This window comes from Temnothorax nylanderi, unplaced genomic scaffold (assembly GCF_030848795.1).
Source record: "Temnothorax nylanderi isolate EJ_2023f unplaced genomic scaffold, tnyl_v1.0 TNYL_tig0121_pilon, whole genome shotgun sequence".
In the NCBI taxonomy this organism is placed as follows: Eukaryota; Metazoa; Arthropoda; class Insecta; order Hymenoptera; family Formicidae; genus Temnothorax; species Temnothorax nylanderi.
The window spans coordinates 217992-240526 of record NW_027249183.1 but is presented as its reverse complement, the minus strand read 5'-3'; the positions used below and the strand labels follow the sequence as shown (position 1 = coordinate 240526).

General features: G+C 37.3%; 2 protein-coding genes across 2 annotated transcripts in view; one reads left to right on the top strand and one right to left on the bottom strand.

The window, feature by feature from the left end:
• Nucleotides 1-1732: 1732 nt before the first annotated feature.
• LOC139776501 (uncharacterized) lies at nucleotides 1733-7997 on the top strand. The gene is made up of 6 exons (XM_071713193.1): nucleotides 1733-2383; nucleotides 3745-3875; nucleotides 3935-4083; nucleotides 4521-4580; nucleotides 5738-5900; nucleotides 6183-7997. The coding sequence occupies exons 1-6, from the start codon at nucleotides 1942-1944 to the stop codon at nucleotides 6318-6320; spliced, it is 1083 nt and encodes a 360-aa protein (XP_071569294.1). The 5' UTR covers nucleotides 1733-1941; the 3' UTR covers nucleotides 6321-7997.
• A 9634-nt stretch (nucleotides 7998-17631) lies between these two features.
• Nucleotides 17632-22535, bottom strand: part of LOC139776497 (uncharacterized) — a 46412-nt gene continuing 41508 nt past the window's right edge. Inside the window, exon 2 of the mRNA XM_071713187.1 lies at nucleotides 17632-21593. Coding sequence (XP_071569288.1) covers nucleotides 19367-21532 — 2166 coding nt within the window. The 5' untranslated portion in view covers nucleotides 21533-21593 and the 3' untranslated portion in view covers nucleotides 17632-19366. The remainder of the gene's footprint in view (nucleotides 21594-22535) is intronic.

Here is a 22535-nt window from a genome sequence, read left to right as displayed (position 1 = left end):
ACGGAAAGAGTTTAACTGAAGGTGTTAAAAAGAAGGACATTTTAAATTAAACGTTTGTTAAATCGGTGTTAAAGTTACAAATTAATTTTTTAATACTCTTATATTTCCTAGTTTAATCTGATGTCTGAGTTAAATCCAATTCAGACCGCCGTTTTTAAAGATAAACACATATCGCTAAGTATGGACAAGAATCCGCCGTTGGATCGATAAACCGGTTTGCCGAAGGTTTCCGTAAAGTTCCAGGAACTTTTATTATACATCTTCGCCACGCTTCCGCGCTTTCATCATCGATCGCAAAAACAAGCGGAGCACTCCACCGAGGAGGTCGATGAACCAATCAGAGCGCCGGATCGGACATAGTTTTTTCTCTTTCTCTATTTCTCTTTACGACTATCTTTAGCCTACTTTTTATGTTTTATGCCTGCCGCTATAACTTAAATAGAACGAACGGAAACGCGCACAGCGAGAGGATTAAATCGCAAATGCCACATGTATCGAGGTGAATTTCAAGACACTCCGTAGAGAGCAGATTGGGCGCAAGACATTAGTAAGAATTAGCGAGAGTCTCTTAATTAGCGTGTTAAGTTTCAAACAAATCTCGCTGAGTACAGCCGCACGTGAATACATATATTACCGTAGAGAAAGTACGGTAACTAAACTACATACAACTAAAGGAGGACGTAACTAAAATCAAGCGACAATGATTGATATTGCCATTTCTCTAAATAAATAAATAAATAATTATAATATAATAACATATATTTCTTCTTTTGCACAGTCTATGATAGATCCGTTTAAAAGCTGTCATTCGAATTTCGCTATTTCTTCTTTTTCTTTTTCTTCTTGATCGTGGATTTCCAATCCATAGAATTACAATATCAAGTTCCATTTCTCGATGGAGAACCAAGGCCACCTGTCCATTCCCTCCTTTCCTTTCCTTTCCTCTGCTTCTCCCTCTTCTCTCTTGTCCCTTCCTCTCGCCCTCTCACTCTTTGTTTCCTGCTAAAGTAGAGCGAGAACAGCGTCTCGATTTCTCAGAAACATGGTAGTGTCCTCACGATCGGCAACGTCGGCATCGTTCTCAAGGCACACAGTTGTTAGTCGTGTCTGCACGCGTCGCGGCGTCGGTGCACATGGTCGCGTTTTGCCGAACCATCACGAGTGCATGGATTGCATAGTCGTTAAGTAAATCATGCATCGCGATGTAGATCTAAGATCTGGTAATCGATCCTATTGGAAGGAAAGTTGATCGCACGAACTCTTAAGTTATTGCTCTTGAATTCTGAGTAATTTGCTCGTTCTTATTGTTAGTGAGATGTGAGCGATTAAATGTGACAAATTGATTGTGATAAACGTTAATCTTTCAGTTTCCGCTGAGATTGAGAAAAGACATGTTTCTGTAATTTTTAATCGTTACTTCTTTATCTTCAATCTTAGGTTGTGTTGAAATTGTGGTCAGTACAATATGTGCAATATGTGAAATTGAAATCATAATAGATGAATCTTTACCTATGTACAAAATATATTTCTAAAGCAATTATTGGATGATAGTGGAGCAAGATTTGGAAAAATGACTTTGCAGTGACAATTTTGAAGCAAGATTTTGAAGAGGAAGCAAGATCTCGAACTGGCTTGCTGACATGCATTATTAAAAAGAAGAATTATATATTATAAAGAGATCCTTAATCTATTAATTATTATTTCTATTTTGAAGCTTTTTCAACAAACTTTCTGATATTCTTCTTGAATTAACAAATTTTTTGAATTTTGGAAAATTTGGAGAAGCTTCTTTTGAAGAAGATCATGAAGATCAATACTGAAGTACTCTGAAGCTTATCTTCTTCAACACTTTTTCAAACTTTGTGACACGTATTCTTCTTGGATCAAGATTTTGGAGTCGAATTTTGGAGCAAGCTTTCTCATGTCTCCTGAGGAAAGACCATGAAAAACAATATGGCGAATCCTAAACAATCTGTAGATCCAAGAATCAACCAATCGCGCAGGAAAGTCTGCCAGGAACATAGCGAAGAGAATTGCCCAAGCGAGAATGAACGCGAGTTCGAGTCGTTGGAGTACGAGGAGGATGCATATTACTTAAAGCTGACAACGACGCCGAGTTTTGACGATATCGACGAACTGGGCGACGAAGAGGTAGACGAATTGGTAGTTCACTGCTGGCGCGACTCGAACGGAGAGATCGACGAGATCGTCGTGGACGACGGCAACCTGTCCGTCGAGACGGAGTTGCTTCAGGGAGAGTCACGTGACGGCTGCAAGAAGAAAAAGCGATCGATCCGCGTGATCTTCCAGGACTTCTCCAAACCTTACTTCGCTAAGATCAGCAACAGCCAGAATTATAAGAAGTTTCTCGAGCTGATAAAAGGTGCTGAGAGAAGAGAAGAGAAATCGCTTCACCGCTTTTACACTATTAATTTACAGTAAAGAAATTGTTACGGATTTCGCTGAATTTATGAATCAGGGCAACTATCAAATTATCCATTTGTGAGTAATTCGATGAAATGTCTTGAAAGTATCAATGACGTAAACTTAATGTTTGAAAAGTCACGACAATTAAAAGTGAAAGAATTTCGAATTGAGTGCAAAGATGAAAATAAACGAAAAAATGCTATTTTATAATTAATCAGAAAGGTTATCAGGTTTAAATCATTTGACAACGATGTTTAGAGTTCTCAAAAATATCGATATCAAAGCGTTAAATATTGAAAAACTGTGAATCATTAAATATGCTGAAATTTTGGCAAATTAGAGTACAAGGATTATAATAATTGACTGAATATTGTACATTGTTACTTTATATTTGATTGAATTTACATGAACTTAAACTTTTCAAAATTGTTGAATATTACAAAAATATTTTATTCACAAAAGCACGATCTTAAAGTCTTGAATTCTTTATTCGGTTTTTGACTTCTAACTTTTTGAATTTAGGAGTCTATACATTTTCGTAGATTCGCAAATGCTTAAATTACTTAAACAAGCGCTTAAATATTTAATTTTTAGCATAATAATTGTGTACTTTCACGTGAGAAATTATGCGGTTACGTCTAGCAACTTCTTGATGTCGATTTATTTCTTCTCGACACGTGAAAGTACATGAAAAAGGATCGTGGAATCACTATCGAGTACAGCGACGTGTGGAAACACACTTTTAATTTTTCTAGGACGATGTTTCGCTCTGTTGAAACTGCAGAACTCGGCGCATTCCTTCGCAATCTGACGAAATCAGCGGAACAATCGAAATTGCTTGTTAGAAATTTTAAGCAATTGCTTCCTGAGAATTATTGATAAATCACAGTCGATCACATTTCTATTTTCGTGTTTGCATTGTGTGCAAGCGAAGACACATGTAATAAATTTTATTTACTCTGTATCAAATCAGAGTTAGATAAGATATCTTTCTGATGTCATGTCTGTATTCGATCTTAATTTTTAATGTTAATTTCTAGTCTTGGGATCTAATTTTTATTTTTAATTTTAATTTTTAATTCAGATGTTATAATAATTTTTTTATTTTATCTACTTGTTCTACAGAGAATTATTATAATTTTGGTAGAATTATGTATCCTCGTGTATCCTGTTAATGTTACCTTTCCATATGTAACATAATAATCCTAATGTATTAAATCGCAACTTGCTAACGAGAAAACTGATCCTCCCAAGCAGTCAGCGTGACCGTCATGGTATCGTATACCTTAAGACTAATTTTCTTCTTTTTTGTTCCAGGAGAAGATGCCTCGCTTCACTCGGCCGGCTCTCTGTCGCCATCGTCGGATAACATGGCGAACGAACTTCAAGGACTCTCCTTGGAGGAGCAAGAACAACAAAGGGCCGAATGGAGCGCCCAATTAGCAAAGGTAAATCTTGGAGACTCAGGAAAATCGCGAGGAAGGAAAATAATAAAAATCGATTTCAGGTTGAAGAAGAGATACAAACTCTGAGACACGTTCTCGCTAACAAGATCAAGGTTTCCCAGGATCTGAAGAGGAAGCTTGGCATTAGCGTCTGGAAGGAGCTTACCGACGATGTCAATCAGGGGCTCAAGAACGTTAAAGAGAGCCATGTGTATGTATCCTGCTATTTGTTTGATTTCTTCGCATGCTCTTTTGTCTGTGCATATACTCTGCACATATATACACATACACACGCTATACATGTTCTATGCACTCTACTATATTTCATATATAAAGAAGAAGTGGATAAACCATAACAGAATCACTGCGCCACAAAATACTTCAAACAAAATATCTTTAAACTCGCGAAATATTGTATGGCAGAAAGTTAATAAAATATTTAACGGTCTTTGAGAAATGAACCGCGTTTTCCAAATCTCTCATTTCTTTACTAATTTTTATTTTCATTTTTTTCATATTTTTTGTCTGTTCGTGTTTATTTCCACGAAGCAACGGCGGTGATCATTCTTTTTATGTTGATACTCCACTACTCTTTAGATACACGTAGAAGCAATTATTTTTTTCACTGTTGGTTGGGTTGTCATTCAGTTATCAGAACGTCGGCGAGACATTCGGTCGCTTAACCAGGACTATCTCCGCGAACAGTTTGTAAGTACGCACAGTGTCTTATTTTTCCCTCACCGCGATTCATTTCGCAACGGTATTCTGCATCGTATTAACGATAAATATTTATGAGTGTGTAAATTAATTCGGTGCCTTTTTTCACAAAATTGAAAGGTTATTGACAAAAAATCAAATACAAGTTTAATGTTTGTAATAATCTCTGTTATTTTTTATAATTTTGCCCCATTTGTCGGGCAGCTGACAAATAGAAATCCTCGCAGAAGAAACTTGGCGGTTTTGAATCGATAAAGTCTTCAAGATTTTTTCGGACCTCTTCCACTGTCTTGAAATGTGTATCAACCAGGTGATGTTGAAGCGACCACAACAGATGATAATCCGACGGAGCTAAGTCCGATGAATAATCCGAGATGAGGGAGAATTTCCCAATCCGAAGCATAGATGACATCCTTCGTCCCCTTTGCGGCATGACCGAGCATTATCGTGTTGCAAAATGACTCGTTTAGTTTCGAAAACTCTGAAATCACTTTTTGCACGTTTTATAGGTCATATCACCTTCATCCAGAACAGACTAAATCATTTTCGCGACTTCAACAGCATTCTTTTTAATTAAAATGCGAAAAATATGCAGTGCTTTAAATAAACCATCGTGTTTGTTACTGTTTTAGAGGTTTTGTCGTTTAAGTTTTCTAAGTTATTTGGTGTTCTGAAAACGTAGAAGTTTACATTTGCAAATCGCAAAAGAATGGGAAAATATTTAATCTTAAAACGGAATTATAAGGCACCAAATGTAAAGGCATTGAATTAATTTATACAGCTAATATATCTATATAGAGTGCTTCTGAAATAGGTCTTCAAGCTTTGGCAGTATATTCATCCTCGAGCGAATACAAAATTTGGCAAATGCTTTGGAGACAATTTGTATTAGTTGGTATCTTAATTTTCATAATTTTAACCATCAACGCTATCCGAATATTGCTATCATACTAACAGAATATTATTATATTTGCTTGAAACAAACAAAAACAAAGTTTAACACAACAAACACTTACTTTATCTCATGTCTAAAAGCTTTGTGCCGATTAAAAATTAATTAACGCAGTTATTGTTAAAAGATAATCTATATAAAGATCAGAAATTTTTGCTGTTTTAATAATAAATATTCATTTTTTTTGTCATATCAGATACCAAAAGACAGAATCTGTACTCAAATCCACGGCTGAAAAGACGACTAGTATTTTGGGTGGCTTTGGTAGTGGCATTACCATGAAACTGGGCCAGATGCGTAATTCCGATAGCTTCCGGTCGTTGGAGGAAAGAGTTGGATCCGCCTGCGAGAACATTAAGGTAACTAAAATTAAATCGGATTTTTTTTAATTTTATCAAATAAATATTTGTATTAAATTAATCTTTCCAATTAACTATTTTATAATTTGTTAGATGTTAAACGCATGCGCTTTAAAATTTTCCATTTCCAATATGTCACTAAATGTACATAATTTAAACTAAATGAATCAACAAAATAACTTAAATTTTATTGCATGTTGAATTTATGTTTTTTTATTACTAATTTATGAAATTTCTTTGATCTTCTATTCAAAGATTTGAATCTTTTTCTTCTTTTCGCAGACAAAAGTCGTGCCTTCAAGGTCCGGCTCGACGCAGAGCTTCGACGAGGCTCTTCGAGAGTCCGAGGCAATGAGGCGCTCATCCGCGGCTCCATCGGTCACCAGCCCGACCATTCCCGAGGACAAGATGCTCTCTTAGAGCCCGAAATCGCGGAATACAAAGTGTTGATACCGCGTTATATTATTACTGCGTTCGTCTATTGCAATCGCTTTAGCGGGCCAAATGCCGTATCCGTATCCGTGCACGTCGGAAGAATCATTCGATACTTCGCTCAATCGAGACTTCGATCGCGAGCACGATCGTCCAAGTACTATTCTATTTTCTATCCTATAAAAAATATATTTTTTTTTCTTGCACGCCATTCCCACGCCTTCCCCCTCGCAGGATCGCCTTTCTCCGGGCCACTCTCGGAACATACTTGACGCGAAGTGTCTCATGCGATTTTTATATTCGATACTAAAGAACGGGTACTCAAGACGATCTGTTTTCCAAACAATGAAATGCCTTTTGGAATTTTTTTATAATTAATTGTGATTTGTAAATACAATAAAATATATTTGGAGCTCACATCGGAGCTGATTATTTATATGTGCCGCGAGAGAAACTTAATTTTGGATAATAAAGTTACGAAAAAGAGATTTGCGACACGGTTTCCCTATAATTTTCACTGTTGCACGATGTACAGTCGTGAATTGTTTTTTTTTATTTCGATATTCGAGCGATTTAATTGTATCAAATGATTTAAATTTATACCGATAAACACTTGCACTTATCTCTGCAAATATTCATAACTTTTGACACTCAGAATTTCATTGCATATTACCGGTGTCCTGAATCGATAGAGCTGCCAAAAGCAAATATCTTCAACGATTTATGACGAATGACCCGTCCACTGACAATATTTTACACTGTATACTAAACGGAACTTTTCACTTACTATGCAAATCTAGTTAATGCGAGTCATTCGGAATATTCAGTCCGCCAAAATCTAATCAGAATCTCGAGAAACGCATCGCAAACCTTTATTTTTTTTATATTTGTTTAATTACAGAAAATTGTAGCAAAATGATAGAAAGATTATTATAAAAATCATACAAATAAAGCTTGTTACAAATAATTAAGTTGTGATAATGTAAATGAGAAATGGTTTTCCACACATCATGAATGATTTTATCGGAAATTATGCAGAATGCAGAATGAGTCACTGGAAGCAAAACAAACGTCGAAAGAACAGTTTTTTTTATCTTTGATGGAGGTGTTTAATAGTTTTGCTTTCTATTGACTTGGTCTGTATATTGGACTGACAATGAGAGAAAGTTCCTCGCGATTCTCGATTTCACGAATGGATACTTTTTAAGTGCGCGGGTAATTTAGTGATTCGCGCGAAATTCGAGAAATATTTTGTATTCTAGTTTTACGGATGGATTATCGATGACGCATAGTGCACGTATGTTCTTGTAACATTAATACGCAATAATTCACACGCGAATCTGCGAAAGTAAGCTCGTATGTGCACGTGCGTTGCAACAGAAGTGATTGATCGTTATTAACGACAGTTAACCGTGGTTCGTCGATAATGTCTACTGCAAAATACCTTCTTGTTCATATTGATAAATAAATTATTTTAAATGCTAAAAGTTAAAATATCTCACCTCCTGCAAACAAAAAACTTTCTTAATCATCGAATTTAAATATTACCTTATGGTCTTGAATGTTTCGAATGTATTACGCAGTTTTAATTAACACTTGAAATAAATGCGGGAAAATATTTTTTATATACATGTACTTACAAATAAAATGTCTATAAATATCTTCTTTCTCTTGTATAATTGCTGTTCGTACACAAGAAAAATAATAAGAAAAAGAATCAAAAGGATAATTTTCGCATTGTCTTTTTTTCCAAAAAAGTGAAGTTTGAAGGAAAAAAAATTTCCACATATAATTATATATAAATGTAACAATTATATGTAAATACGATGATATATAGAATAGTGTACAATTTTTAATCACAATTTCAATTTTTGTAAAACAGTGCAAAAAATTTTTATAATTTTTCAATTATGCTTATTATTTTTTAAAAATACGAACAGATTGTACAAGATAAAGGAAACATATATAAGTATATTTTATATATAATTATGTACGAAACATTTTTTCCGGAAAATGACGATTAAGTTTTGAATTTCAGTTTTATTGCACAATTGTATACTTCGATTTGCAAGTAATTACGATTAATTTATTATTTCGATCATATTTCTGGCACTGATGTATGTACACTGACCGGCAGGAATGCCTGGACATTTTGATATGTATATGACATATATGTATATGTATATGTATTATGTCCAGGCATTCCTGCCGGTAAAGTGTACATTCAAACTTTATTTCTAGATAAAATAATCGCGCTGCGATTGGTTGGCTGTTTCGATATTTCGCGCGCGAGAAACTGTCGCGTGAGTGCCTCTCGTGAAGCGTCAAATTTTGTGATTGGTCAAATATTACTGTAGCGGTGCGCCGATGTCGTGAATTTTGGCGTCGAGTCCTCTTTTCCCTGAGGTCGATCAAAATCTCTCCGCGCGTTTCGAACTCATCTTCCTGGTGAAGTGCAACGAAAGTGCGACCAAATGGCGTACCAGGTATATATGCACATGCAGGTTAAAATTGTTCCATAATTAGCTACGCTGGGTGCGCATTTTATGATAATTTATTATTTCGACTATCTCTAATAATAAGTTAAGATATTGGATTTTTACATTAAAGTCACCCGAATATCGTTGATCGCGTTTGAATCTCCCGCCGTCAAGTGGCGCCACTGGTCGGCCATTACGCGCGAGCTGCGGTTATCGTGTTTCCTCTATTTCACGGATGTTGAAGAAGACTCACATAAGAGCGAGTAAAAATCGTGAGTACAAAATCGGATTGTTTTATCAATTAGCATGCACGAGTATGTATATCCGTTTCTCCAAGCTGTTACCAGTTCCGAGGAGATCTTCGGAGAGGAAATGGACAATCCCAGGGAGAGTACGAACCGATCCAGGAAATCTTGGTGGTACGCGGTGTTGATGCAGCTCGGTGAGTGAACTTGATTGTTATTATGCTAATTACTGATATAACCGTTTATTGCTCGAGGAGCATAACGGTGAAATTGCACTCTCAATTTATAGTAACCAATTTCGTTCATTATTATCTATTGGACTATATTATCAGTGATAATATATAGTAAAAATGTAAAGATTGTGTAAAGTATTCCAAAAATATCCGGTCTGACATTCGAAAATATCTGATGGAATTTCTTTAAATTGGAAATTCTTTGAATAAAAATTAATGTATTATATTTGGCAATCGTTTGTTCAATTCATTTAATTAAGGTGATTGGGCTAAGTACCGTATGAGTCGATATAAGGTCTAAATTTTTTTTTAAGAAAAACCCTTTTTATGCATATATTCTAAACACTTGTATAATTACTAGTTTTATAATGTAACTTTTCATTCGATCATGTATCAATTCATCTACTGATAAATGTAAACAGTTCAAGATTTGACTTCAGTTGACATTCATACAAGAGAAATGTCGGCAATGTCGCGACATTGCATCTCTTCGCTGTAGGCAGCTATCATGCCAGTGCCATGTGTTTGAGTGAGGTTATGTATTGTGTTTATGTTGAAAAATAATGGAAGCTAACAAACAATTGCGATAACGGGAGATTTGTTTGCAAAAGAATAGTGCTGTGGAAAGAAAACACTACACGGCGCGGCGTTGCCACATGTTCACGTCGCGTACAGCTGATCGAAAGGCCGACAAGAAACGCGACGATTCATCAACTTTTGATTGAATTTTTGGCCTTATTACACGTCAACGTCGTTTTGCCTTATACTTAACAAGTGCTAGAAGAATCAAATAATGTTATTTTCAGTTTTTTGAACTTGTTTCTTTACAGATAGTGAGTGAAATCCTCGAAAAATGTGTGTTTCCGGTACAATTTCCCGTAAAACCTATGTTAAAAATGCCAACTTTGAGATTTAATATCTCAAAAACTAGACGTCAGATCTTCTCAAAATTGCAAATTTAAGTGTATTTAGGTTTCCTTTATAACATATTTTTTTCTTTGACATGCTCTGATGGCCCAATCACCTTAATCCAGTTGTTTCTTCCCAAAAATTTATATTCGACATAAAAGTATAAGGATTCTTCAATAAAAAAATGTTTCGAATTGCTCCAAAAATTTAATCAAATATTTATGGACGAAAATTCAAATAAAGCACAAAGTGCTCGAAAAGTATTGATATCTTTAATTGTCTTGATTATTCAGTTAATAGTCAAAGGTATTTCGAATACAATCGATTAAATATCAGGCGTCTCATGTGTATCTTCCTTTTTTTTTTTATAAAAAAGCATATAAACCTTTATTAAAACTAAGTACAAAAATAATAGGTACATTTTTTCGTCTTCGCGTCTAAATCTCTAAATTGCTATGCCGGCTGGTCCGCCATTCAAAACTTTTTCAATCATTGTACACTCGTGAGCAATAGCGAAGAGTATTCTGCCGAAGGATGATATAGGGTGTTTTTTCTCCTTTTATAGGATGCTTCAGAATTTTCTCGCCATTTCTCTAAGATGTTAAAAGATAAACTAACAAGAATAGAGAGCGATTACATACCGAAGTCGAGTCGATATTAATTAATTCATAATTAATCCATAAGTTAGACAAACGAACAATCCTTGCTTCTCGAATCGCCTGCAATTCCACGCGATTATACACAGTGTCCCGTAATTATCGACGCCACTTTTTATTCGTTCGACGGGAGTTTTATTAAATGTCACTCTCTCTAATATCTATATTAATTAAATATTCTCGTCGATTCTAGACGAAAATTTCGTTCACTATACACATATTGCACTCAGCAATTTACTATTGATATAAAAATCGTAGATCGTCTCGCAGATCACTCAACGATCGCTGAAATTAGGAGAGAAACTTGAACAATCGTGTTATTGCTAAACTATAAAACACAACGGGTCTTATATAAAGTTTGAAAACGAGCCTTATGTATGTGTCGGTCTTTAAAGAATTAAGGAAGGAAAGAGCGATACAACTGTGAAAAAGATATCGACATAACGCACGTGGGTACGTTGCTAATGTATACATATATATATATATATATTTTATATATATATATATATATAAAGCTATATATATTTGTGTATCGAGAACGAGCGTGGCCTAATAGACAGCGCACTGGTCTATTGAGCCAAAGGTCCCGGGTTCGATTCCCGGTAGAGTTAGAACAATTATATTCGCTCGTTTTCCTTTCGGAAGGCAATGGCAAACCACCGAGAGTATTGTCTTGCCAAGAGAACTTCTCTAAAAAATATAGCCGTTCGGAATCGGCGTTAAACTGTAGGTCCCATATACAATGTGTATAATCCACGTGCGCAACACATGTATATGAAGAGAAGTCACGACGCTCGGGCACGAGTAATATAGGACTGAGGATTTGTGTATCTTTACATATGGAGAGAGAAACATGTATATTTATACATATATTACGACTTCGTTAACAACATAAAATGTAATTATTCACATAACACAATAATCCGTGATATAATAAAATATCATAACGATCTGTTTTTGTACTGGGTAGGCCGACGCGCATACAGGGTGTCTCCGCATTACCGAAAACTATCTTAATGACAGATTTTCCGAATTTAAAACAGATTTCCTTCAGCATCACGTGCGATTTTAACGAATTAAAATTTAAGATTAATGGAGCATCTTATTTATTAATATTTTCTACAAAAATTTTTATAATAATTAAAAATTAAATAGTTCTATATTAGAATTTTTATTTTATTTAAATTCAAAATATTTTAATTGAAATTAGAGATTAAATTGTTGCAGGAAAGAAATAGATTTCAATTTAAAAAAAATTGCCATTAAAATATTTTTCGTTAGTATATATGGTCACCCTATATATAATATATATAATATATCATTATATCTCATTAACTTCTTCGGGTAAAGGTTTGCATTTTCGCGCGCATTTAGAGCTAAATGGAACTCTTCGGCTCTAATTTTGATTCGATGATCAAGACGAAGATCAAAACAGCCACATTTTAGCTAAATGCACGCGTTGACCTCTCTTCATCGGAAATTAATCTACGTATTTTTTCGTCGCGCGGCCCTCGACCGCTTTGAGTATTATTGTATCGCATTATAAAAAAAATGGGAAAGAATTAAAGGACGCCTTCATTTACATTCTCGTTACCATGGTAACCTCGGGATTCGGATTCATATCCTTAACGTGCTGTGCAGCCGCCACGTTATTCCTAGAATTATAGCTTTTCGTACGTACACATGCTAGGCAAAGTATATAGGCTGAGAAGAAAGTAACGTTAAATTTAAGAACGTGTCTCGAACATAGGGAAAGATCTCGACGATCTCGTGGATTCTCGAGTACTGAGGAACCGAGAATCCGTAGACTTCGATGAGTATTCTCTTAGGCTACAACTACATCTATCGTAATGTTTACCGTAATCGGTCGTAACGCTCGTCGTAATCGCTATCGTAAGCTCATCGTATGAGTTGATTCAGCTTGAACTCTTTACAATTACGACGCTTGTCTGGCGTTACAACATAACCTAACCTGTCAGCTTTCTCGACGTGCGAAGAAAAATGTGTTTATAGATATATTGGCATAGATATACGGTTTACGACGACTTCATTGCTTACGACCACGATCAAAGCGTTACGATAGATGTAGTTGTAGCCTTACGTCTTACGTGATGCGAACGACGAAGCGGCTATTTCGACACATTGTCAGGAAATAAATAATATTACGATATTGCGCTTAAAATAAACAGGCTATATAAAATAAACATTTTTTTTCATGAAATAGATCTTTTGTCTTTAAATAATTTCAAATTATTGTCAATTTCATGGTAAAATTCTTTAACGATTTTTAAAAATCGTTCATGTAAGAGAGGAAAAACATATATTAGTGATAAAAGAAAAAATGATTGGGAATAATTTTAGATCATCGTTTACTTTTCTGGAAAAAAATTTCTTTTCGCGGAATAGAAAAGCTAAATTTTTTGTCGCATTTAGATATAATTTTGAATTATTGTAATCTCTGTAAAATTCTATAACAAATTTAAAAAGTGGTAAGATTACCACCTACGATTATTCGTGATTTTTTTCTATCGATAACTTGTTTTCTTCTGCATTTCGCGATTCGTTCATATCGACCTTTGCGTTGCTCTTTTCGCGCAATCTTCCATCTATGGAGATCATTGTTGTAAAACGGGGTGTGCCACACCTCCGTCTTACCTTCAGAAGGTTAACAGGCTTGTGTGCACAACTCTTAAACAGTCGCCTAGACTAATTGTAAGTAAAACTTACTATGTCATCAAATTTCAACAATGAAAAAATTATTAAACATAATTTAAACATTTTTAAATTAAAAATAAAATGTTTAAAATTATGTAAATAATGATAAGAGCGTAAAAATGATAAAAATAAAAAAGATGGAAGAAATAGGTAAGAATTATTTCATATTTATATCGGTTTGTAAATTAGCAATTTCAGAGAATCACGAATATAAAATTCCTGAGAGCCGAAGAAGGATCTCATTTTGAGGTCCTTCAGGCTCATTAACCCTCAAAGACGTCGCGCTTGTAAGGCATCGCAACGATGCCGCTTTCCTTTCGCGATTGAGGGATCGATCATGCGGTCACCACGCGCGGTTGATTAGAAGCGGGATTAGGGCGGGCCACAATCTAATTCGACGAGATTGGTGAAAGCCGCAGCGGTGATGCTGCGACGGCCGCGGCGGTGACTTTAAACATCCCTTATAAGGTCATTCTCATCATCGCGATCTTTAAATACTCTAGATGTAATGAGGCGCTGCCATAATAACGCCCTTATATCGAGGTGCCCTACAAACCGAGCGAGCCCCAGGCCCCCTTTTCTATACCACTTCCAGTGTGCGACCTAGTTTACTTGGTTCTTTAATTAAGTTATTTACTTCGAAGTCCAGCAAGAAATTTACTTTGTCCAGCAATTAAAAATAATATAAACGAATTCTAGAGTGTCCGTCATTGGTTCCGAAGGAAACAATATATAGCTTCCAAATTTTGTAATTTCAAATATCATGTAGTATATAGAGATGAAGAAACTTTTACTTCTAGCTTTTAAATATATTTTATATAAACAGCAGTTAAAAATAATATAGAATGGAATCGCAGAGTTTCTGACTTCAAAGATAAAATTTTACAATTTATAATTTATTTATTAATTTCCGGAAAAAAATCTTTACAAGTCTTTATCTTCTCCTTTCGAAATCTTTCCTGCTTTCAATTAGAATAGTAAAACACACATGAGGGCAAGATACGATCTCTCTCGACACGGTAAAATAATCGAAATTAGATGTCTAGTTGTAATTACGTTGGTCTGCTGCTGATTGTCTGATTTAATTAGAGTAATAAGCGTCTGTTAATCCTTCAGAGTTTTTCCTCCCTTCTCTTTTTGATGAATTGACTCTAATTGTATATAATAACCAATATAATATCATTTTTGCCTATTTTACTGCATATCGTCGTATAATTGTGATCCATCCCTAAAAAAATTGCAATATTGATAGCACTATTTGTTAACAAATGATATTAATCGATCACAATACCTGACGATGTGCTTTCTAATATCATTTGCCGCTTGCGTCGTCGATTGAGTATCAGTGTCAATAAAGCGAAAGAATAGTCTCGATTATGTTGCGTATACGTGACTAATTACACAAATTGGACGAATAGGCGGTGATCGGCGAGGGAGGCGACCGTGACTGCGAAGTCACGCGAGACTTTTCAATTCTTTTTAGCGAATACCATGTGGATTTTTCCCTCGATATTCTTCAAATGCTTCCAATTTTTGTCCAAGCGAGTCTCACAACACATAAACTTGAATAAATCGCTCACGAAATTCCGCGATATTTTTAATTGCACGAAAACGGGCATGCATTATTTTTATATAACGTGACTCTCCAGAGAAAGATAATTTTAGAAAATCTGAAATTGAAATCAGGTCGTTGATAAGACTCGAATGCGTCGCGTCTTTTAATCCGCCTCTTGTGAACCGCCTCACTTTTACGTAGCGGCCGTGTAATTAATTATCCCGATAACGAATCGTCGACAGAGCGGCGAATAAAAATTATCGCCATATTATAAGTAAGGTGAATTTATCGCCACTTGCCGATACGATGTGACCACGGCCACGACGAGAGGTCGCGTGCATGCGCTTACGCGATGAGCACGCACGTAATGCAATATCGACGCAACGTGTAATTATCCAGGCGAACCTCTCGCGATATGGCCTCGCGCCCGAGGCGGTCCTTCGGAAACTCTAATTGACTTTCATGACGTTGCTACGGGGTCGCGGGCCCCCGGAAAATGTAGCACGCGTCTACAGGGTGCTCGCAAGGATTCGCACGTCTCTCGGGCGTCGCACTCGCCGAAATGAGTATATTGTATCGTGATTAATACGCTATTGCAGTTTTTACGATCGTAGCCGAAAGAATCGCATCAATTGCGTTATTAGGGTCAGTGGCCCCCAGTTAATTAACCTTAATTACTTCACTGATTGTTTATTTATTTTTTATCGAAGACCCAAGTTTAACGCTGATAACGACGGCAGTGAATATCATGATGTATGTGTATTGGCTACTCGATTGGCTATCATTAAAGAGCAGTTTTAGCATTTACGGACATAACTCGGTAAACCTGGCGTTAAGAGGACCCACACTGAGAGAAATGTTTTGTTGAAACTACCAAATTTTGTTACAGTAACAAAAATGTTTTGTTGAAACAACCAAAATTAACCAAAATTTTGTTACAGTAACAAAATTTTGGTTGTTTCAACAAAACTTTCTTCAACATTTCTCTCAGTGCACCTCCGATGACCTTGAATTTGACATATATTGTCAAGGACACCCTCTCGAGTAACATGCAAGTGATTTTAGTCGGGGGGTCGCTTTTTATTAAAAAGTTATTAACAAATAAAGTTTGAAAAATATAGCAGCTATTTTGAGTATTGGAAGGCATAAATGACTAATATATATGTTGAAATAGTTCACGCATACACTTTTCACGCGAGACGAGTTGTTACAGGTTCGTGGCGCGCTTTACAAGCTCGTTTATTGTATATCGCCACAAATATTCACACAGATGATCGACTAACTTATCTTGTTTAATACCACCTCTATCTAAACGAGTTTGTAAAGCGCGCCATGAACCCATGTGGCTTCTCGTTTCGCGTGGTAAGTGCGGCAGTCCCTGTTTGTTTACGTTTGAAATTCTTTATATATTTCCGACACAGAATATTTTCGTTAAAGCAGGGCACACACACACGTGTGTATGCCCTGCTTTATAAAAGTTGTGATTTTCGTTAAAGCAGGGCACACACACACGTGAGTATGCCCTGCTTTATAGAAGTTGTGATTTTCGTTAAAGCAGGGCACACACACGTGTGTATGGGCACACACAATTGACGTATTATTTATGTGTGTGTGCATAAACAGTACACACGTAAGCGAGGGAGGGGCTACCGCACCTCCCCCGAAAGCAGGGGGGGTGGGGTGAACCTAGGTTTGCGTGGAAAGTGTATGCGTGAATTATTTCAACATATATATTAGTCATTTATGCCTTCCAATACTCAAAATAGCTGTTATATTTTTCAAACTTTTTTTGTTTATAACTTTTTAATAAAAAGCGAACCCCGACTAAAATCACTTGCATGTTACTCGGGAGGGTGTCCTTGACAATATATGTCAAATTCAAGGTCATCGGAGGTGGGTCCCAGGTTTACCCATAACTCTTCACGGACGATTTTTTTTCAAAAACTTTCGATGATTCAGACTATTAATTTTTACGGAGCGCATAAATTGCTTTGTTAATGATTATCTTTGTTTTGTTAATATTTAATATTTAATTATACTAAACTAATTTAATCGTCAGTTTCACTGATGTGAATCAACAGTAATTTACTCTAAATCTTCATATTTAATAATTTTATTAGTAAGCATATATAATCATTATTCAGAAGTTTTATAATTGTATTGTATTTTATAATTGAAGTTGTATTGTACGACATATTTTTCCACAAAAAAGTTTGACTTTGAAGAGTTAGTGAACACTATCGAAACTCTGGAAAAACTATTTGTATTCATCTTGACAATCTCAACTAAGGAAATAAAAAGACGGAATAAAATTGATGTCTGGTAAAAAGACTTACTCAATAAAACGATGAATTCTAGCGTTAATATTCAGACTTATGGTAAGTAGGGCACCCGCCTGAACAACAAAGTATTCGTATAATATTAATATTACAATATCAATAAAATAGTGTATATATAATTGTAATATATATACATCAACAATATTATAATATCATATTATCACACACGTAATATTATTATAATATTATTATAACATTAAGTTTAAGGTAAAAATGCTTTTGTGGAGGATTTTATTTATTTCGCGAATAAATTAGGCAAGAAAGGACTAAAGGAGCAAACGCGATTCTTACGGCAAACGATTACGGCGATACTGCGGCATTCGTAGCATTCGATAGAAAACGTTCAAAATGACCGAAAATTAATAATCGTTGGTCCCTTTTTCAGCTGCGCTTTCGCGACAGAAGAGAGAGTTAAAAAAAAGGAGTACCAATGAGAAAACAGCACTTACGCATCTCGTTAAGTTTGCTTCGCTCTAAACCACTCGTTGAGTATGTACCTAAATCACAGCTCATGCTACTAATTACTTATTAAAAGGTCTTCCTTTCGATACTCTGCACTTATCATTCTAAGTTACTGCCTAAATGTACTCTCTGTGTACACGGGGCGTTTCAAAACTACGAGATGTTTTTTTCGTTAATCCTTCGGCCGATTTGGAATTGATCTTTCTTTAACAAAAATGTTGAAGCATCTGCAATTTTTGAATCTTGTTAGTTAATTTTAAGTGAACTTTTTTACCATAAAATTTTAATTTGCAGGTAAATTATAAAAGCATGCAATATTAAGAATTGGTATGATAAATAATGATTTTTTTCTAACATTTTTATTAAAGAAAAGTTGTTCTTCTCTCTCTCTCCATTGTCGAAAAAGCTTTAAGAAGATCCGGTAGTTTTGGAACATCATGTACATAATTATACATATATAAAAAATTTATTTTAACATCTTCAACGTTAATATCTCGTGGCTATTAAATATAATAAATCGTCAATTAGCCTATAAACATTAGTCGTTCTGTCCTCATCGTTGTCGTCGCTGTTGTCATTGTATCTGTCATTATTGTCATTAATGGTAATTGAATGATCGTAGGAACAACAATTTCACGGATGTCATGTTAGTATAAGGGGAGTGATTAGCTCCTCTTGGCCGTCCATAATTAATTAATAATTAATACAAAAACCCGGCGACAGAATTGCCACCGTTAGGATAGATAATCTCGCAAAGTTCGATGTTCTTAATTAACTTTTTAATTAACAACTCTTCGGTCGCGTAGATTCGCCATGTAAAATTCAATCGGCGCGCTTCTCATTAACATACAGGATGTCACAGAATATTTCCACTTTTGTATAAATCACAAATTATTTTTTGCAACGTAACAATTCAAATTCAACCTGATTTAGGGATCAATTAAGTTAATTTCAAAACTAATTTAAGTAACTGTTTGAAATTTAATTAAAACAACTCGAAAAATTCGATAAATTAGGTTGTAATAATTAAATACACTCAATTACGTCAATCTAAACACCAATTTAAGCAAATAAATAATTTAATCAGGTTATTACTAATTAAATATAATTGAAGTCCGACTTGAGTGACTTAAGTTAGATGTATTTCGAACTTTATCAAATAATTTCTCAAGAAATTAACTTTTTAAGAGTACATGAGTTTGTTTCTAGACACCCTGTACACGATACGGCTATCTAATGCGTTCGTCATGGTTCGCTCTTTCTCGCAAGCTCGCTCGCCTTTCCATCATGGAAAGAAAATCATATTCATATAAAAAAATGGGGAACAAGAAGAAAGCGGAGACCAGGTTCGGCCGCCATCTTTTCCCAGAAGAATAAAAAAGAAATCTTGGACGACGTGTGTCTGCGCCTGACGTTGTGGCCGCGTCTGTGTTCTGCGAACTAACTGGGGGGACTGCAGGCAGTTCCCGTCGGGTCTACAGCGACCTGGGACCTGCTGGCGATGACGGGGGACGCGGAGGTCGCGTTAGCCTCCGCCGTCGGACTGGTGTTTCCGTTGTTTCCGCCGCTCCCGGAAGCGGTCTGCTGGATACTGGCAGGCTTCTGAGTTACGTGGGTCTGATAGTGCTTGGCTAGATGGGCCTTCTGCCGGAAGCTCTTGCCGCAGAGCGAGCAGGCAAACGGTTTCTCGCCGGTGTGCGTCCGGATGTGCACGTTCACGCTGTACTTGTCCTTGAAGCCCTTGCTGCAGATACTGCAGTAATGCAGAGAGCGTTCCTTGCGTTGAACGCTACCGGGCGAGCCACCGGAACCGCTGGTTTGTTGCTGACTCGCGTTGCTGGCCTCCGTACCGGCGCTGCCGTTACTGGCACCGTTGGCATTGTTGCTGTTGCGATTGGCGCGTCTGACGTACTTTTTCGGCGGCTTAGAGGTGACGCCTACTCGGCCGGAAGTCAGCTGCAGCTGACCCGACTGTTGTTGCTGTTGTTGCTGATCCACGTCGGTTCGTTGAGCTGATTGTTGTTGCAGAACATCCTGCTGAGCAGCCGTAACTACTGTTACAGTGCTCACCTGGCCCAGATCGGCCGGTAACGTGATAGTACCTAGACTCCCACTTGCTGGATCTAATGTATACATCACCGTAGTGGTCGCCGACACGTTACAAACCGGCTCGAGGCTGCAGTACGATTCCACCACTTCATTCGCGATGCTTTTAAGCTTCTCGTAATCGCCCGGTCGATAGGTCGTCTGGTCCAACTGCGAGAGCAGCAAATCCTCATCGGTGCAAGCCTGCATGGAGTCCTCCTGTTGCTGCTGCTGTTGCTGTTGTTGTTGTTGATCGGACACCAATAGACCCGCAGTTCCCGAAACCGGCATCGAGATGGTGGACGTCTGCGAGGACGGCGAAGACGAGGAAACCGACTGGGCTGGTCCGGTGTATAGTTTGCCCTGAAGAGCACTTCTCAGAAGACTTTCGGCGGAATCTCCGGCACCAACGGCGACCGCAGCCGCTGCTGCGGCTGCTACCTCTTGCAAATTCTGATCCGACAGTTTCCAGTCGTTATTGTTGTCGCCGGAACAGTTGGCCGAGGACACTCGCGCGCACAACTCTTTGCTTTCAACGAATCCGCTATCGTCGGTAGCGTATTGCGACGAGGGCACAGTAAAACCACGGCCATCCGATCCATGAAACCTTTCGTTGACACTCCTAGGCACCTCGCCGCTAGCTTGTTCGTGATCTTGTTCACCGGAGGACGGCTCCATGCTCAGAATGGCGTCTAGGTCGAGATTGGGTCGCAGAGACCAAGAGTCGCCGGACGCAGGCGCTGGACTTTTGCAACAATCCAACGCGTCCATCGAGTTTGCCTCGTTGTTCAGCACCGTCAGAGTATAGATGGCACCATCAGTGTTCTGTCGGTCGTTGGCGGTGCAACCCGCGCGGCCTGAACCAACGGCCTGATGATGATCGTTGGGACCACCGGTTGGGTGAATGACGCTATCGTTGGTGTGTGCGTTTGAGGACCAACAGTATTTATTGAGATCCTCCAAAAGGATATTGCATGTTTGTTCCTTACTCTCGTCCTCCTGGCCCCAATAGTCGCACTCGGATTGGTCCATGGCAGTGGTCTCGCCGGTTTGAACGTTTCCATGTTGTGAACGCACCTGATGATGCACGTGATGATGTTGATGGTGATGGCCCAATGAACCGGTAATGGTTGAGACGGGCGGTAGTGCCGTCAGCGTATTATTGTTAGTCTCTTTGATGAAGGGCGAACTGCCGTGCGAGCCCTCGTGGTCATCGTGGCTCTGAAGATAACCGCCCATAGTGCGACAGCCACTGGCACCGCGATGCAAGAAACTCTCCTCATCGGAGACGACGCCATCGGCCGATGCGCAATGGGGCGGCGGCGACACTACGAAATCGAAGAAGTCTGTCTTCGGCAGATCCTCGCCGCCACCTCCTGGCGCGAAAGCCTCCGTCAGGTCCATGGAAATGATGTAGCGGCGCTCGTTGTCCTCGTTGTCGCCGGTACCCGTTCTAGTTGATGTCGATAATTCGTTGAAATTTGCTGGACGATGCCGTCGATTTAAAATCGGTATCCTCATCAAACGCAGCGCCCTCTATTCCGCCCCATTCGCCACCGCATCCTCGAGTTCCACAGACTACCTAAAAGAAAGAAACGGTTTTAACCATATAAGTAATAATAAGTATATGTAAAAACTATATATGTAATACTCCTATATTGCTAGCCTAGGACGAAAACTGGCGAAAACATTACAGTACGGACGATAGCTCTTTCGATCTCACAAATATCGGACGAGATGCATTGCATCGGCAATTTCACTATCAACTCAGGTCACTTTTAGGTTATGTTGTAGTTGTGTCGCGTTTGCGCAAACAATCAAAATCCGGTATGCTATCTCTTTCCCTCTCTTGGTACCCAATCCACATATAAGCAAGATACGAAGCAAGCAATATAAAAGCCAATGTATTACATACATTTTTAACACGGTTCTAATATGTGATTTGAACTACTTTGCTAGTTTTTAACCCTCCATTGCCCTCGTATGAGGCAAACGTTCATATCAGAGCAAAGTTCATGAATTTGAGATTTGTTTTCTATATTATAATTGATTAAATTTCAATTCAATCTGAATCCCAATCCGTAGTATGATTTGCTTAAGATTGTGTTGATGTGAAAAAACAACACCGCACTAATACAGTGATACACGTACATACAAACGAGAGCATTAACATTTGTTTGCTGAACGAGGGCAATAAAAGGTTAATGTAAAGAGATAGGCGTGGCTTTTTTAATATAAATATTTTATGCTAAAAAAATTAGTTACACACCATCTCTCGTCATAAATTCACGCACACAAACAAATCAAAATTAGAGAAGAGACTAAGAGAAAATTTAATTTAGTATTCGTTCCTATAGAAGAATCTCACAAAGAACATAATAATGTTGTGCGATATCAGTGATATTGTAATGCAACATTATCCAATGTTTTTCGATTAAAAATCCGCTTTTTAAATAACTTTTTAAAACAATAACTTTAAATAATAATTTAAATAATATCAGTCTTCAATTTAAAATTTTTGTAT